The following is a 17783-nucleotide window of genomic DNA, read 5'->3' on the forward strand; positions in this document are numbered from 1 at the left end:
AGGCAGTGTTGGGGAATCCAACACCCACCTAGATCCTGGCTCGGGCGGAGCAATGCGCACTGGCTGGTGTGCAATAAAAAAATAAAGTTGCACCTTCCCACACAAGACATCTTTTGGGGGATTGGCACACGCACAAAGATAATATCTGGACTGCTTCCAATATTGCATCGTTCTCCTCCCCCTCCATCTCTTCCACCTCAACTTGTGGCTCCACCTGCCGATTGACAACAACATCTACAACTCTGAGGCCTTCCATTGCATCGTTCTCCTCCCCCTCCATCTCTTCCACCTCAACATGTGGCTCCACCTGTTGATTGGCAACAACATCTACAGCTCCCAGGCCTTCCATTGCATCGTTGTTCTTCCCCTCCATCTCTTCCATCACAACTTGTGGCTCTATCTGCTGATTGGTAACAACATCTACAACTCCCAAGCCTTCCATTGCATCGTTGTTCTCCCCCTCCATCCGAAAACTCTTCAAGGTTTCAAAGTAGGCAACCATATGATCCTTAAATTTATCAAGTTCCTCATGAATGCTATGTTTTAATTCAACCCAATTACTGTAAAAAAAAAAAAAAAAAAAAAAAAAAAAAAAAAGAGGTAAGAAAAAATTTAACAAATAAAAACAATTAAACTCAAGATACCTGGGAATCTAACTCTCTTCTTGAGACTTCATATACGTCTCAATTGTTTCATGAATAGCATCCAAACCATCCCAATATGTTTTCTTTTGTTGAAGTTTTTGGATTGCCTCGGAGAAGCTTTAAAATATATATCTATATATATATCAGAAGGTGAAGAAGAAACATATTAAAGCAGAGATGAGATTTGAGGGGGAGAAACAAAAAAAACACATATACACACACACACACACAATGAGGAAGACCTAATTTTCTTGGAAGACTTCTCCTCATTCCCTGCCATTTTAGAAATCAGATGGTCAAATGCATGCTTTGTCAATTGGAATGTAGGTGGAGGAAGAGGGGCTGCAGTAAGTGGAAGAGGGGTTACACTAGGTGTAGGCGATGTTGGGGAATCCAACGTCTGCCCAGATCTTGGCTCGGACGGAGCGATGTGCACTGGTTGGTGCGTAATAAGGAAATAAAGTTAGACCTTCCCTCACAAGGCGTCTTTTGGGGGATTGGCAAGTGCTTGATCCTACAATTGGTATTAGAGCAGGTGGTCGCGGGTTCAAGTCTCCCCGCGTGCGACATACTGTGGAGTAGACTATATTTGCGAGTGGTCCCTAAGCATACGTTGGGGGATTATTGGGGAATCCAATGCCCCTTCAGATCCCGACTCGGACGGAGCGATGCACACTGATTGGTGTGCAATAAGGGCACACTAACTGGTGTGCAATAAGAAAATAAAGTTGCACCTTCCCTCACAAGGCATCTTTTGTGGGATTGGCAAGGGCTTGATCCTACAATTAGGATCAGAGCAGGTGGTCGCGGGTTCGAGTCTCCCTGCGTGCGACATACTGTGGAGCAAACTGTATTGACGAGTGGTCCCTGAGCGTGCGTTGGGGGGGATTATTAGGGAATCCAACGCCCGCCCAAATCTCGGCTCGGGCAGAGCGATACGCACTGGCTGGTGTGCAATAAGAAAATAAAGTCGCACATTTCCTCACAAGGCGTCTTTTGGGGGATTGGTAAGTGTTTGATTCTATAGGCGAAACAGTCTCTCATCCATGGGTTGCAGTAAGTGGAAGAGGGGTTGCAATTAGTGGAGGAAGAGGGGTTATAATAGGTGGAGGAAGAGGGGTTGCAGTAGGTTTAGGCGGAATAGTCTCTCATCCATGGGTTGTAGCAAGTGGAAGAGGGGTTGTAGTAAGTGGAGGAAGAGGGGTTACAGTAGGTGGAGGAAGAGGAGTTGCGGTAGGTGTAGGCGGAACAGTCTCTCATCCATGGGTTGTAGTAAGTAGAAGAGGGGATGCAGTAAGTGAGGAAGAGGGGTTACAGTAGGTGGAGGAAGAGGGGTTGCAGTAGGTGTAGGCGGAACAGTCTCTCGTCCATGGGTTGTAGTAAGTGGAAGAGGGGTTACAGTAGGTGTAGGAAGAGGGGTTTCAGAAGGTGAAAAAGAAACATATTAAAGCAGAGATGAGATTTGAGGGGGGAGAAACAAAAAAAAAACATACAATGAGGAAGACCTAATTTTCTTGGAAGACTGCTCCTCATTCCCTGCCATTTTAGAAATCAGACGGTCAAATGCATGCTTTGTTAATTGGAATGTAGGTGGAGGAAGAGGGATTGCAGTAAGTGGAAGAGGGGTTACAGTAGGTGTAGGCGATGTTCGGGAATCCAACGCCCGCCCAGATCCCAGCTCGGGCGAAGTGATGCGCATTGGCTGGTGTGCAATAAGGAAATAAATTTACAACTTCCATCACAAGGTGTCTTTTGGGGGATTAGCAAGCGCTTGATCCTACAATTGGTATCAGAGCAGGTGGTTGCGGGTTCAAGTCTCCCCGCGTGCGACATGCTGCGGAGCAGATTATATTTGTGAGTGGTCCCTGAGCTTGAGTTGGGGGAGATTGTTGGGGAATCCAACGTCCACCCAGATCCCGGCTCAGGTAGCGCGATGCGCACTGGCTGGTGAACAATAAGAAAATAAAGCTGCACATTTCTTCACAAGGCGTCTTTTGGGGGATTGGCAAACGTTTGATCCTATAGGCGGAATAATCTCTCGTCCATGGATTGTAGTAAGTGGAAGAGGGGTTGCAGTAAGTGGAGGAAGAAGGGTTATAGTAAGTGGAGGAAGAGGGGATGCAGTAGGTGTAGGCGGAACAATCTCTCGTCCATGGGTTACAGTAAGTGGAAGAGGGGTTGCAGTAAGTGAACGAAGAGGGGTAACAATAGGTGGAGGAAGAGGGGTTGCAGTAGGTGTAGGCGGAATAGTCTCTCGTCCATGGGTTGCAGTAAGTGGAAGAGGGGTTGCAGTAAGTGGAGGAAGAGGGGTTACAGTAGGTGAAGGAAGAGGGGTTGCAGTAAGTGGAGAAAGCGGGGTTACAGTAGGTGGAGGAAGAGGGGTTGCAGTAAGTGGAGGAAGAGGGTTTACAGTAGGTGGAGGAAGAAGGGTACAGTAGGTGTAGGCGGAACGGTCTCTCGTCCATGGGTTGCAGTAAGTGGAAGAGGGTTTGTAGTAAGTGGAGGAAGAGGGGTTGCAGTAGGTGTAGGCCAGAACAGTCTTTCGTTCATGGGTTGCAGCAAGTGGAAGAGGGGTTGCAGTAAGTGGAGGAAGAGGGGTTACAGTAGGTGGAGGAAGAGGGGTTGCAGTAGATGCAGGAGGAATAGTGTCTCGTCCATGGGTTGCAGTAAGTGGAAGAGGGGTTGCAGTAGGTGGAGGAAGAGGGTTTGCAGTTGGTGTAGACAGAACAGTCTCTCATCCATCTCTCCCTCTTCTTCTATAAGTCAGAACAGGGGGCTTGTCCATATCTTTCTCTTCTTCAGCATTCTATTAGTTGTTTCATTTCCCATCCTTATTTATAGGAAACAAGATTTTCAGGAAAGAAGAAAACTTAGATTCAGAAATCAAGATTCAAGAGAAAGAAGGAAAACAAGAAGAAAACTTAGATTCAGAAATCAAGATTCAAGAAAAAGAAGGAAAACAAGAAGAAAATTGGATTCAGAAATCAAGATTCTAAGAAAAATAAGGAAAATAAGATTTGATTCAAAGGAAAGATGAAAACAAGATTAAGGGGAAAACAAGAAGCAAACTTGATTCAGAAATCAAGATTCAAGAAAAAGAAGGCAAGAGGAAAACAAGATTTAAGGGAAAACAAAAAAACACTTGGTTGAGCCGGAACTGACGGTGAATGTACCGTGAGAGTCGGTACGTTCACGTCTATGTGACCAGAGATTCTAGCTAGCCACACCCAGAAGACCAATACCATCGCAGGAAGGAGAGCTTGAGCTCCCCCTCCCCCATGTCGATAAGAAGGGCTGGAGGTGGGTCTGCGTAGTACTTCCCATGGTCTCCTCCTCCTTTATGCACTCACTTCCTTGGACATCTTTCAAAGCGCTCCCTCTCTCTCTCTGAGTGGATAGAGATCCCCTTCACAACAAACGTTTAAGGGGATGGGCGAATTTATGGGGCTCTCCAGATCCTTTGTTCATGTGACCACATCCACCTTGGTCCATGTAATTAGTGGGACCCATTAAGAAATAGATAGATTATGTAACGGAGTGTTGTTGGCACCTTTTCAATGGGGCCACTCTTATTACGTGGACCAATGAAATGAAAAGAGGGGTTCATTGAGGAGAGAGAGAGAAGATGCTGATTGATTACTGATAAAAGAAGGGATTTTTTTTTTTGATGAAAACAGTAGGAAAAGATACTTATAAACCTGAGTAGAATACATAGTGTTTGGTTTGCGCATAGGACGCAAGGTTTAGTGCTACAGCTAAACAGAAATTATCTTTAAACGTAGTAAATGTGAAATTTGGGGACCTGTCACTTATATACATTAAGTCCTTAATTAATAGAGTACCAAGGCCATGGAGAGCTAGTAGGGGATGGAAGAATATCGACGATGATTTGGTTAGAGCACCATATTTCCTTGATCTTCAAGCCCATACGGGCTGCGTGATCTAGGCCAGTTCTGATACTAATAGGAGAGAGGGATTATTAATTAACAAACATCTTATCAATTCTGCTAATTATATAGCCAAAGTTAGGATCATAATGATATTTCGGGTCACCTGCTTGGCTTTTGGGCTCTTGCCTCCTGCGAAGTTATCATGATGACTCTGAGTCTCTCTGACTTGGCTGTTGCTGATAGACTGAGGCCATCCCACCCAGTCCCATCCATCCCATTTATAAGAACCGATCCTCCCCAGCATTAGGCATATATATAGGTTGCATGTGGATCTGGTATTCATTGCAAGAAGAAGTATCTATATGCATGATCTATTATATAAATTAACTATGTTTGTTCTATTTTATCAAAAAAAAAAAAAAACTGTGTTTGTTCTATATTATTGAAAGTGAAAAACATGTAAAATTTTATAAAATTTGAACATAGAAACACAAAACCAAGAAGGAGAAAGAAACCACAAAATTCGCTTTATTATTAGGAAGAAGGATACTAGCTATGAAAATATCGTCATCCCTCATTGATTTATTTTTATATTTGGTAGAAGGGCATTTATGATCGTCGATATGGAATCTCATTCTTTAGCAATTATATAGATTGCTGAAGATTCCAAATCAGTGTTTTTTTTTTAATTTATGGTGGTTTATGCTCTTGTCCATGGACCTTGGACATGGTCTGTTGCGTCAAGAAATCGTTGAGCGGTCCTGCGAGTGCCGTCACCTGCAAGTGGACCAAAGGGGTCAACAGAGAGAACCGGTGTGGTCCCGGCCTAGGGCTCTCCGATGCCAAAGTTAGATCTCCTGGCGCAAATAGATGAATAGTGATTATTCAGTATGAGTTTAGATGTCCCTTGATGGGGTTGTGTACCTTGCCTTTTATAGTAGCGTATGGCGGTGTGGAGAGTCCCAGTTTGATGGCGATTGTGCCGTTGAGTGGATAGAGGCCCTGGGTAACGGGGCTCTATCCTGATTGATCATCTCCCCGCGGGAGGGAGTGTCCTGGTGGCATCAGGATACTTGGTGGATAGATACCTGCGTGTGGTGATAGCGTCCTTGGTGCTTGAATCCGTCTGGACGACGTGACCTCTAAGTGGCGGTCTAGAGTCCTGGTAGTGACATGAGTCTTAGCGATACGATCTGGTCGTAGATGGGTGGCCCCCACCTCAGGTGTCCATGATGCTGTGCCTGGGTGCAGGCCGCGCCTGGTGAGGCTGCGCTGGATGTGTGGCCGCGCCTAGGTGAAGCCGCGCCCCTGGGTGTGTGTGGCCGCGCTTGGGTGAGGAGGCCGCGCCTGGGTGAGGCCGCGCCCTGGTGAGGAGGCCGTGCCTGGGTGAGGCCGCGCCTAGGTGAGGAGGCCGCGCCTGGGTGAGGCCACGCCCTGGTGAGGAGGCCGCGCCTGGGTGAGGCCGCGCCTTGGTGAGGAGGCCGCGCCTGAGGTCGCGAGGTGAGGCCGCGCCTGGGTGAGGCCGCGCCCCGGATGTGTGGCCGCGCCCTGATGCGTGGCCGCGCCCGAGTGGTCGCCGCGCCCCCGAGTGGTGCTGGGACCCCGGTTCATTCCCCTTAGCTATGGAGCGGGTCGTCTGTGACACGTGGCGGTCGTTGATTGGCCCGGTGAATATTGGATGTATCATGGTCCATCTTAGCATTTACTGAAAATTTCTATTCTCTTCCACATTTTCCTCAGCAATCAACCTCAAGTTTTATCTACACAGTCGAGCCCAACCGGAGCAAATATTCAATCCACCCATCCAAAACAAAAAGGTATTATTTCAAGCACCGCAGCAAGGGCTCGGGTTCTCGGGTTGTGCTTTTGGTGGGCTCCTTAGCTCTTCTAATACTTTATCAGGTAACAATCTGTGGGCCTGAGGCAATAAAATCTGATCGTGAGAAAGGGTTAACATTTAACAAAATTCATGTTTTTAACGAAGCGGATTGCGAAGTTTATTTTTAGACGGGTCAAAGTCAGTCTTCGCTTCTTATTTTTAACGAAGCGGGAGTGGAAGTGGTTCACGCTTGATCCGAAATTCCTTCTTTCACACATCAATAGTTGGGTTGTTTAAATTTGGCAAACAATTTTCAAACTAAAATGACATTCATAACTGGACTAAGTTTTCCTCCACCCATAGAGGATGACTGTTCATCCACCATCCTAGGGTTTACAAATTCCTCTAAAATTTTAATATGTTCCTAAAATGCCCTTCTGATACTATTTCATGTCCTCTCCCACTCCATGGTGAATGAGATTCCATTCACTTCATATCATAGTCAAAAAATCAGGTTTTGACTTAAGCAAATCAACCGAATTGAATAAATAAAAAATAAAAAAAAGAAATCTAATAAGGATTCATGAAGACACACCTAGGTTTAAGAAATGACCAAACCATGTCTGAGTTAGTTTGAGTTTTCATTGACTCGTTGTTTTTACTTGAGTCTTGTGAAATTCACTCAGTCTGAGGTCTTTTTTTTTTTTTTTTTTTTTTGTTTTAAATTAGGTCATATATTGTTCATAGACTAAGTTTGATCTACTTCTAAACAAAACCCTAGAATTTTCATTTGTTGTCTTTGATATTAGCGCTCCCCTCCTCTCCTCTTTTTTTCCCCACCTATGTATTAACCATAGCCTCAATCCCCATCACTCAGGGAATGAGAAGAAAGATGATCTTAAATAAAAAAAAATTTGACTTGCCCTGACCACCAGTTTTGACTTGCCTAAGTTACCAAGATTTGTAAAGAGTGAGTAGAGTTGAGAAAAACCTGGTTTTCCAAATGTGATCCATATATATTATTAGGGGGAGCGTTCCCTATTATTTCATGAAATCAATCCAAAATTGAAATAGAAATCATACCAAATTTGGCCTAAATGACAACTCCATTGTATCTATAACTTGTAACTAGACCTGTAAACGGATCAGACTCGACTCGGATATTCCCTGGCCGAATACGGATACCTCTAAACGGATTCAAATGCGAATCGAATTTGAATTTTCGATCATCCGTTTACATCTCTACCTTGTGTAACCCGGACCTTCCACCCCCTAGCGGATACAAGTCACTCTCAATCCATATCTCCTAGATCATGATTCTCTTTTCCTCATATTCTAGAACCTGTTGAATCTTCAAATACCCTCAAGATCATTATTTACTTAATTTTTTATTATTAAGTATTCGGATTTTTTTCTGGAAGGATTTTTATAGAAGTATTCGGATTTTTTTACGGATATCTCTAAACGAATACGGATATCCCTAAACGGATATAAATGCCGATGCGGATTGAATTCAGATTTTCAGTTATCCATTTACAGCCCTACTTATAACCTTATTTGGGTTGCCCATTGTTTTAATCCTAAAAGTTCTTCAAGTGAATATAAAAAAAAAAATTAAAATAATTTGAAAATGACTTATCATTATGTTATTATAAAATATTTTGCAATTTTTCAAATACAAGTGTTTCGGCGTAAAATTTTACCTGAAAAATTTTCTTTGGTAAATTTTACTTTGTAAATGTAAAATTTTATATGTTGAAAAATTTTTCAATGCTTTTTTCCATAAAAAAACAAACATTGTAACAGTTTTCAACATGTAAAATTTTACATGTCAATTTTTTTGAAGTGAAAATTTTCAAGTAAAATTTTATGCTGAAACAAACAGAGCCTCAGAAAAATTCTTCATAAGGAAACACTCGGAACAAGCGTTATTCATGGATGACCCTGGATTCTTAATCCAACAAGACTTGGGCTGAGGCAAGATTGAGTTACATATGTTACCCAAGAACAATGAGAAAAAGAACAAGGAGAAGACGAGTTTTGATGACTATGGTGTCCCCAATATCTCCTTTCACTTCCTATCCAACATAGCCAAGAAATAGGAATCCTACAATGGCCTTCTTGTATTGAAGAACACGAATGAGGAACACAAGGGACTGTTCCTATGCAACCCTCCAACCCAAAAATGTTTCACCTTCCAAACCCCACTACAACCAACAATAACACTTTACAGTACTGTTATCCACATAGGGTCTGATACCGGCGCCACCATCGAGGAATTCCCGAACAACTATCGATTGATCATGGTAAAGCCCACGGAGGAGAGCCAGATCCGGTTTGATACCGGCGCGATCGAGGAATTCCCGTTATATACCCGTTCCATGCCCCCAATGGTGGCACCTATTAGTTTACTGCATGTAGCGGGTAGTGTGCCTATCCTTTTTCCCTTCTCTAGTGTACGCAAACCAAGTGACTGGTTTCCTAGTAAGAATGTCAAAGTTCCACCACATAAAGGTTTAAACGGTAAATCTTACTGTTGGATACTTAAGAGATGATTTATATAGAACATCACATGTCAAATTTTAGATCCAAATTAAGTTATTATCAAATTTTATGTCATACCCTCCCTAGAACACAAGAAACCTTCTCATTCCCATGTTAGTGCATCATCATAAGCCAACAGAGCACGTTCTTGGATTAATTCTAATTTTAATTCTAATTTCCATGAATCTTCAAAGCAGAGACCAACATCGATCAAACTCTCACTCTATTCAGTTTGATTATTGACATTTTTCAACTAAACCGTTATTAACGATTTGACTAATTAATAATTATTTAATTTTTACAATTGAGTCTTCGTTACTTCACGAGGACGTTCCGTATACCTTTTGCTAGACACTAATAAATCTCTATCTATATTTAACTGAAAAAAAACATAAATCTCTATCGACTTTTACCAAAAATTAAAAAATAAATCTCCTTCAACTTCATAGATTAATTAATGCCATATTAACTACTTCACCGTTTTCTTCACGGCGTCGCATATGGGCACTCCTGGTTTGGGCGCTGGGTTTACAAGTTCCACCGTGGGTGCTTCGGAGTAATAGAAGAGCAATACGACAAAGGAATTGAAATACTTTTTTTTTTTTAATAAAGAAAGTTTATTAACGCTTGTTCCAGAACAATCAAAGTACAAGAGCAAAGAGATACAATCCGGAGGGGTGAAAAACCAAGAAAAATCCTGTTGAGCATTGGTTCCAAAAGACGCTAATTGAGTTAACTTCTATAAGAGAATGAAGGTAAAAGATGCAATCGAACACCTCAGAGTAGATGCGACAATCTTCAATGATGGAAGTGATCCTCCAAGGGGGTGCTTTCCTGGCGTCCTTGAGCAGATTAACAACTAGCAAATTATCACTTTCAATGATCAAGTTTTTAAAGCCCATGCTGGCAGCAATTATCGATGAGTAGCTAACACTTTTGCAACTAGAGCATAATTCCACCCAATTCTCTGAGCAAAGCTGCATAAGAAGACTGAGTTGTGATCTCTACAAACCCCTCCAATGTCAACGCTACCCGGATTGCCGTGACTGGCTCCATCCACGTTGAATTTCACAAAGCCAATAGGGGGGGCAATCCATTTAATGAGTCTTATCGGGGGCTTGGGAGGCACATGGCAATTATGTATTTGGTCATTGGCGCTAGAGATGGCTCTCAAAATAATGACATTAGAGTTGAATGGAGCACTTCTGTAGATCAGGTCCCAATAGCCGTTCCAAATAAACCAGAGAATGCTGCAAAATTGAGCTGCCTTGAACTTGTTTTCCCTGTCAGTGGAGCTCGAACACTCTAAGGCTGATATGATTCCCGAGGAGATCTCTTGGGTCGGGAAGAGATCAAGAAGACCGAAATACTCAGATGTTTGAATCTTGACGAAATCCTCTGCCACTTTATCGATACCGCCAAAGAGGAACAACTCAAAATCATAATTCGGAAGTTCAGAGATGCAAGCGAAACCAAATTAATCACCCTGAGAGATCTCCTGCGCTTTATGCTGACTTGCCGAGCTCCAGTTCAGAGGAAAGTCATAAAATCAACCTCTAAACGTAAGTCTCCACCAAATTTGGATAAATCAGTGAAGGTCAGAAAGCTCTCTCCTTTTGTTGCAAACACAGAGAGCAGCAGATGGGCTCCAAGACGGTGAAAATATGCCGCTGGAGTCATCTTTGATGCATTGAAAGAGAAGAAAGCGACCAACAAACTTGGAATGTCACCGTAGGAGCTTCGTGATGCAACACGGTATCATATTGGCAACACGGGTCTTATTGATTTAGTCTTGTAATCCCTGAGTAACTATATTATCGGCCATCATGTGGTGCCTTGTGCTGTAAATCCGTGCACCAAAATGCTGGAATTCACAATTGCGGAGGTCGTTGATGAAGTTGCAGAGGAAGCAAGTAGCATAGCTCCCATAGATCATGTGGTTGATGAAGTTGCAGAGGCGCCTCTGCAACTTCATCAACGACCTTCGCAATTGTGAATTCCAGCATTTTGGTGTACGGATTTACAGCACGATGCACCACATGATGGCCGATAATATAGTTACTCAGGGATTTTAAGACGAAATCAATAAGACCCGTGTTGCCAATATGATACCGTGCTGCGTCACGAAGCACCTGCCATGACATCCCAAGTTTGTTGGTTGCTTTTTGCTCTTTCAATGCTTCGAAGATGACTCCAACGACGTATTCCAACCATCTTGGAGCCCATCTGCTACTCTCTGTGCTTGCAACGAAAGGAGAGAGCTTTCTGACCTTTACTGATTTCTCCAAATTTGGTGGAGATGTTTAGAGGTTGATTTTGTGACTTTCCTCTGAACTAGAGCTCGGCAGGTCAGCATAAAGCGCAAGAGATCTTCCAGGGTGATTAATTTGGTTTCGCTTGCGTCTCTAAACTTTCGAATTAAGATTTTGAGTTGTTCCTCTTTCACGGTATCGATAAAGTGTCAGAGGATTTCGTCGAGATTCAAGCATCTGAGTATTTCAATTCCTTTGTCGTATTGCTCTTCTGTTAATGCGAAGCACCCACGGTGGAACTTGTAAACCCAACGCCCGAACCAGGAGTGCCCATATTCGACGCCGTGAAGAAATCGGAGATCCATGGATCTCTTTGTCGACAAATCTACCACCATAATTTTCCAACGGCAAGAAAACAAGAACAGAATACTCAGTATTTTAAAATATAAACTTTCAAAATTGAAAAAATTCAGACATTCTATTTTACCAAGTTCGGAATTGCGTGCAAATGCGGTCCCAGAGATCCATGATCTCTCTCCCGTACAGAGACTTTGAACCCCCTTCGAGTCCGTTGATGCAGAGAAGGTGACCACACCCATTACAATGAATTAAACCATGTAAGACGTGATTTTGAAGGTCGAAAACACGTGTCCCAGCGGCCTAGTCCACTCGTCGTCGATCGGAATTATCAAGTGGTACTGGCGTTTCGCTCCATCCTGAAAGACATCAAGAACTCACTTTCAGAATCAGAGAAAATCAAACCCTGATTCCCAATTCTAAAACCTAATCGAATGAAAACCACAATCTAACAACAATAAGCTGAAGTCACTCCCACCAGCACATCGACAGTAATCACAGAATCAGAGAAAATCAAACCCTATCTTTGAAAATCAAACCCTAATTCCCAATTCAGCCAAAACCACAATCGAATAATATTAAGCTGAACCTAAACTCACCAGCATATCGGCAGTGATCGCAGAAAGGGCGACGGGAGTATTTCACGCTCTCTTCAACTGTAGAGGAAGAGCGACGCCATTGTTCTCATTAACCAGCTTTGAACACCAAGTCCGCATCCCCTTGACGTGGTGTTGTTGGAACTCCCCACATTCTTCAATGAACACTCTAATGTTGTCCCTAACCGAACCTGATAGATCAATTGGGCATCCTGGATCTCCGAACATGTGAAACCCATAGATCTTCAGATTTCTTACTCTCTTTCTGTAGGCTTCAAAGATGGTGGTCGATCCCCGTTCTGGTGGTCGACATTGGAGAATCCCCGTTCTTTCTTCCCAGAAATCTTTTCTTTCGTGTGGCTTACTCTACACAGACCTGTTTGGGTTATATTTTTCTTTGGCTTCAGCTTATTATGATCATTTAACTCAAAAAGGTAGCTAAGTATTTGATGTCCTTGGACGATGCTATAAACTTCAAGTGTAGCTTGTTGAAGCTCACTAGTAATGTAGGATCTTACCCCCAAAAAAACAAACAAACTAGCGATGTAGGATATCAAGGTATTTTTATCCGACTCAACCTGAAGACAAGTAATTATTGCTTCTAATACCTTTATCGCCCGGTTCCCAGACCGGTATAATTTCCTACAATCTCTAACAAACATGGCAAAATGATCATTCCCTCTCCTGACCGAACACTCTGTCCGAGTGGGATCCACCCCCTCTTATTAGAGAATGTAGGGAATTGTACCGGGCAGCAGGGAATCGTAGAAGATAAAAATTCCCAGCAAACCTTGCCTCAATGCTAGTACCTCTCTTGTCCTTGGATAACCGAAGAGAAAGAAGCTGGCTCGGTGGGACATGTGAACGGTGAAGCCGGGAGAGAAATCCAAGTGTTACATTTTTTTTTAAAATTTTTATAGAAAATGTTATATTTCACAGTAAAAAGAGTCAAAAAGAAGAAATTGTATCGTCATCGAAATTGCATTAATTGTTACTTGGAAACTATTGGGACTGCAAAGGAGTCTAGTTTCAGCAAAAGTTGCCTCAAAGGCACAAGTGATTTCTATAATAAACCTCATTAGCATGTCTCTAAACTTATGACCATTCTTGTAGAAACTCAGATTGCAAAAATTCTCATCAGTTGGCATCTTTTGAGAAGTGGTTTTAGTTATGGTAGCCCAACCTCACTATGATTAATAATTGAGCGATGAAGGGCACATGACTTTCTATCCCTATTCTTACAAGAAGAGCCTGTAATAGAGGAGAAACTGGCTCTTAAATTGCTTTAAAATTGACAACATTGATGTCTAAAAAAGGAGCTTCCATCAGCTATTCTTGCTCGTTCCAAAATGAGGAAGGGAACACACGAGTGCAACTCTCTACTTTCTTCTATGGAGATTTGTCTCACAACCCATGCCTGTGAAATCAGCAAGCTTCACCAACACCTCCAATGGTGGGACTGGTGAAGGTGAGACTGAAATGGATGAAGAACAGAGGCATCAATCACATCATAGACAGAGAGACCGATCGTGAGAGAAGCAATTCTCTCTATTCCTGATTCGCAGGAGCATCTACTGCTGCATTTGGTATAACCCTATGCAATTGATTGGATAGAGGGATTATCATATTCGTCTTTGATTCGTTTTCGAACGGATTCAGAATCTTATAAATGGATACCAACGCGATTTGAATACGGATTTTTGAATATCCGATGACATCCATATTGTAAATGAAATAAAATGCTTCAACCAATGGATATCCAGTTAGTTTTGTGTTTTATCATACCCCACTCTCTTGGGGTCCAAGAAATTTATTTGGACTGTTTTTGGAACCCTAGGAGTCCTCCCAAAGTCTTAGAGGTGGTGAATTCTGTGAAAACATAGTGTCCAACTTTAGGAAAAACTCAGAATTTGATATCGAATGAGCTTTGTTCAACATCTAAAACAAAGCTTGAGAATGCTAGATTTCTAACTTGTTTAACATTTAGCTCATGTAGTATTCTCAATGGCTTGATAACCTAATCTCCTAGGCACATTCTACCAAGATTCTAACTCATCTTCCCCTGTTCCTCGTGGTATTAGAGCTTCTGGAGGGATACGGTAAGTGTCAGTACTGTAGATGTTAATTCCCTAAGATTTGCCTAAACTGGCTTGACTTTCTTAAACAAGTTCCTTTTTATGCATTCATTATATATATATATATATATATATATATATATATATATATATATATATAGATAATTTGGAGAAAGCAGAACAGAAATCAGAATGGAGGTTTTATTGACCTTTTACACCACAGCACAAAATTGAATATACATAGGATTAGAGGGATCAAAATGGAATTGTTTTTAGCATTCTTGACGCACGTTAGATGCCACAGCACGAGCCCAGAATTTGAGTTGTTCCTTCATGTCTCTTACTGATTTGCTATCAACCCAATTGGGCATCAGAGGAGGAGCTGATGTTTTAACAAGCCATGCTTCAGAAAGATAAGGTCTACTCATGGCCTTGTCTTCATCCCAGTTTGCTTCGTTCCTGACTTTCAGTCCAGGAATTATGTTCACCACACTTGGGTTCAGGTCTTCTTTGTTGAATGTGAAACCCAAGTCCATGAAACCTTGTAATTCTTCAATCTCAAGATCGCTCTTTGTCTTTGAGCGACTTAGAGTCCTATTGGTGTCTCTACTTGAACAAGAGCGCTCACTCTCATCCACCTTTATTTCTCTTCGCCTACGGTGACTTTGAATGCTAGGACTTGGTGTGATGATCTGAAAAAAGACAAATTTTCAGAAAAGTCAGATATGAGAGAGAAGAAAACTAAAAATTTGTCCAGAAATTTGAACCTATCACCTCCCCCGTCTCACATTGCTTATGGAAGAGTAGAGTGACGTTTATATTATATAATGGGAACTATAAGGGTAGGTAGCATTCCAGAAAAGGAAAGCTCACTATGCTCTCTTGTCTCCCGGGGTTTGGGGTAAAAAACTACTTCCAAAAAAAAAAAAAAAAAAAAAAAAAAAAAAAAAAAAAAAAAAAAAAAAAAAAAAAAAAAAAAAAAAAAAAAAAAAAAAAAAAAAAAAAAAAAAAAAAAAAAAAATATCACCCCCCACCCCCCACACCCACCCAAAAAAACACTCAAAAAAAAAAAAAAAAAAAAACAAAAAAACATTTCCCCCCCCCCCCCCCCCCCCCCCACCCAACCAAAAAAAAAAAAAAAAAAAAAAAAAAAAAAAACAAAAAAAAAAACCCAAAAAACAAAAAACAAAAAAAAATTGTTTACCCTGACTGAGTCGGAGGAGATCCCATGAAGCCCTTAAGAAGCGATACATGGAAGACCGGGTGCAGACGAGCTGTGGATGGCAGATCCAACTTATATGCTACCTTACCAATCCGGGCCAGAACCATGAAAGGCCCAAAATATCGACGCCCAAGCTTCTGATGAGCTCTGTGAGCAAGAGATTGCTGGCGATATGGTTTGAGTTTGACCAATACCCAATCACCCACAGAGAATTCACGGTCAGTACGCCCCTTATCAGCCTGTGTTTTCATGCGAGCTTGCGCACGGGCAAGGTTGAGCTTGAGTGCCCGAAGTGTTTCATCCCTGGAACGTAACTCATGATTGACGGCCTCATTCCCAGAACCGTCGTGAATGTAGCGGTGTAATGTCGGGGATGGCGACCATAAACCGCTTCGAAAGGTGTCATGCCCGTTGTCGAGTGGAATGCCGTGTTGTACCAGAACTCAGCCCAATGGAGGAATTTAACCCACAGTTTCGGGGTATCCGAGACAAAGCACCGAAGATACATCTCCAAACAGCGATTGACCACCTCCGTCTGGCCATCGGATTGCGGGTGATAGGCCGTGCTCATGGCCAAGGTAGTTCCTTGAAGACGGAACAATTCCTTCCAAAAATTACTCAAAAATAGAGGGTCCCGGTCACTTACAATGGAACGTGGGATGCCATGGAGTTTAGTAATGTGATTGGTGAACAACTCAGCCACTTTAGTGCTTGTGAAATTAGGGGAGAGCACAGAAATGTGCATACTTGGAGAGGCGATCGACCACCACAGTATAGCTGTTTTACCCATTGAAGAAGGCAATCCGTGATAAAATCCATTGACAAATCTTCCCAGATTTGTTCGGGTATCGGCAATGGCTGGAGTAAGCCGGCGAGGGCGTAGTAAGCACCTTCATTTTTGACAAATGGCACAAGAGGCAATATATTGCTTTATGTAGGCTCTCATGCCTTTCAGTATAAACTCCCTGCTATTACGCTATAAGTGCGATGGAAGCCAGCATGCCCCCAATTGGAGATGAGTGGAATTACGCTAAAAATAATCGACAAAGGCGGAATCGAGGGAAGGGCAGGCTGTTTGTAATATAGAAGCCCTTGACGGAGAGAGTAGTGAGGCAATGCGAAGGGTCTTTAGCGAGCGTCTCGGTGATGGCTCGGGCTCGGGGTGAGTGGTGACTTCCCCCGCAAGCTGGGCCAAAAATCCGAGTTGGGCAAGTAAAAACCAGCGGGGTCTTTGAGGTCGGGGGGCTCTAGACAACGCATCAGCCCCTGTATTTTCTCTACCCGGTTGGTAGACAATATCAAAAATGAAACCCAAGAGCTTGGACAGCCAATGCTGCTGCTCCGGAGTTTGAATCACTTGGTTGGAGAGCTCTTTAAGACTACGATCGGTCTTAATGGTGAAACGCCTACCCAAGAATCTGTCGCCATTTCATTACCGCTGAGTGATGGCATACATTTCGCGAACATACGTCGAGGCGGATTGCATTTGTGGTGATAATTTCTTTTGAAAAAAGCCACGGGGTGGTGCTCTTGGCCGAGAATGGCCCCAATACCAACACCGGGCGTCGGTTTCAAGCTATAAGTAAGCGGCAAGGAAATCGGGAAGGCGCAACACCGGGCGAGTGGTCATGGCAAGCGCTGAGCGTCAAGCGCTCTTGGGCTGCATTGTTCCATATAAAGGCATCACGTTTCAACAAGTCCGTCATGGGGGCAGCAATTTGAGCATAACCCGCACAAGCGGCGGTAGTACCCGTGAGACCCAAGAAGCCGCGAAGCTCTTTGAGGGTCGTAGGACTGGCCACCCCATCACGCGATAATCTTGAAGGATCCATTTGAACTCCACTGAGTTGAAACAATATGCCCAAGATACTCAATTTGTCTCTGTCCAAATGCACATTTGGATTGCTTAGCATACAATTTATGATCAGCCAAAGTGGTCGGGACAGCATGCAAGTGTTGGAGATGCAGCCCAAGAAGAGGTGTAAATCAATAAGTCATCAAAGAACCGACGAAGCGACGCAAAAATGGTTTAAAGATGCTGTTCATCGTTGCTTGGAGCGTGGAAGGGGCATTGGTAAGGCCGAAGGGCATTACCAAAAATTCAAAATGCCCATCATGAGTGCGGAATGCTGTCTTATGTTCATCCCCTGCACGAATACGAATCTGGTGATACCCAGGCGCAAGTCTAGCTTGGAGAAGTAAGTTGCGCCATGGAGTTCATCTAGTAATTCATCCACTGTGGGAATGGGAAAGCGGTCCTTTATCGTCACCGCATTGAGCGCTCGATAGGTCGCCAAAAGCGCCATGTGCCATCCTTCTTCTTGACCAAGAGCACCGGTGAGGAGAAGGGGCTAGTACTAGGCCTGATAACACCGTCGGTAAGC

The 17783-nt window shown here is 43.0% G+C and overlaps 1 protein-coding gene and 1 pseudogene across 1 annotated transcript; one reads left to right on the plus strand and one right to left on the minus strand.

The window, feature by feature from the left end:
* Positions 1-9366: 9366 nt before the first annotated feature.
* On the plus strand, positions 9367-10557 carry LOC122651043 (uncharacterized mitochondrial protein AtMg00550; the record flags this gene model as incomplete). Its single annotated transcript, XM_043844383.1, has 2 exons — positions 9367-9453; positions 10324-10557. Coding segments are annotated over 2 exons (321 nt in total), but the record flags the coding sequence as incomplete, so codon positions are not given.
* A 211-nt stretch (positions 10558-10768) lies between these two features.
* Positions 10769-17705, minus strand: LOC122651045 (annotated as a pseudogene).
* Positions 17706-17783: the final 78 nt, after the last annotated feature.

Source organism: Telopea speciosissima, chromosome 2 (assembly GCF_018873765.1).
Source record: "Telopea speciosissima isolate NSW1024214 ecotype Mountain lineage chromosome 2, Tspe_v1, whole genome shotgun sequence".
Taxonomy (NCBI): Eukaryota; Viridiplantae; Streptophyta; class Magnoliopsida; order Proteales; family Proteaceae; genus Telopea; species Telopea speciosissima.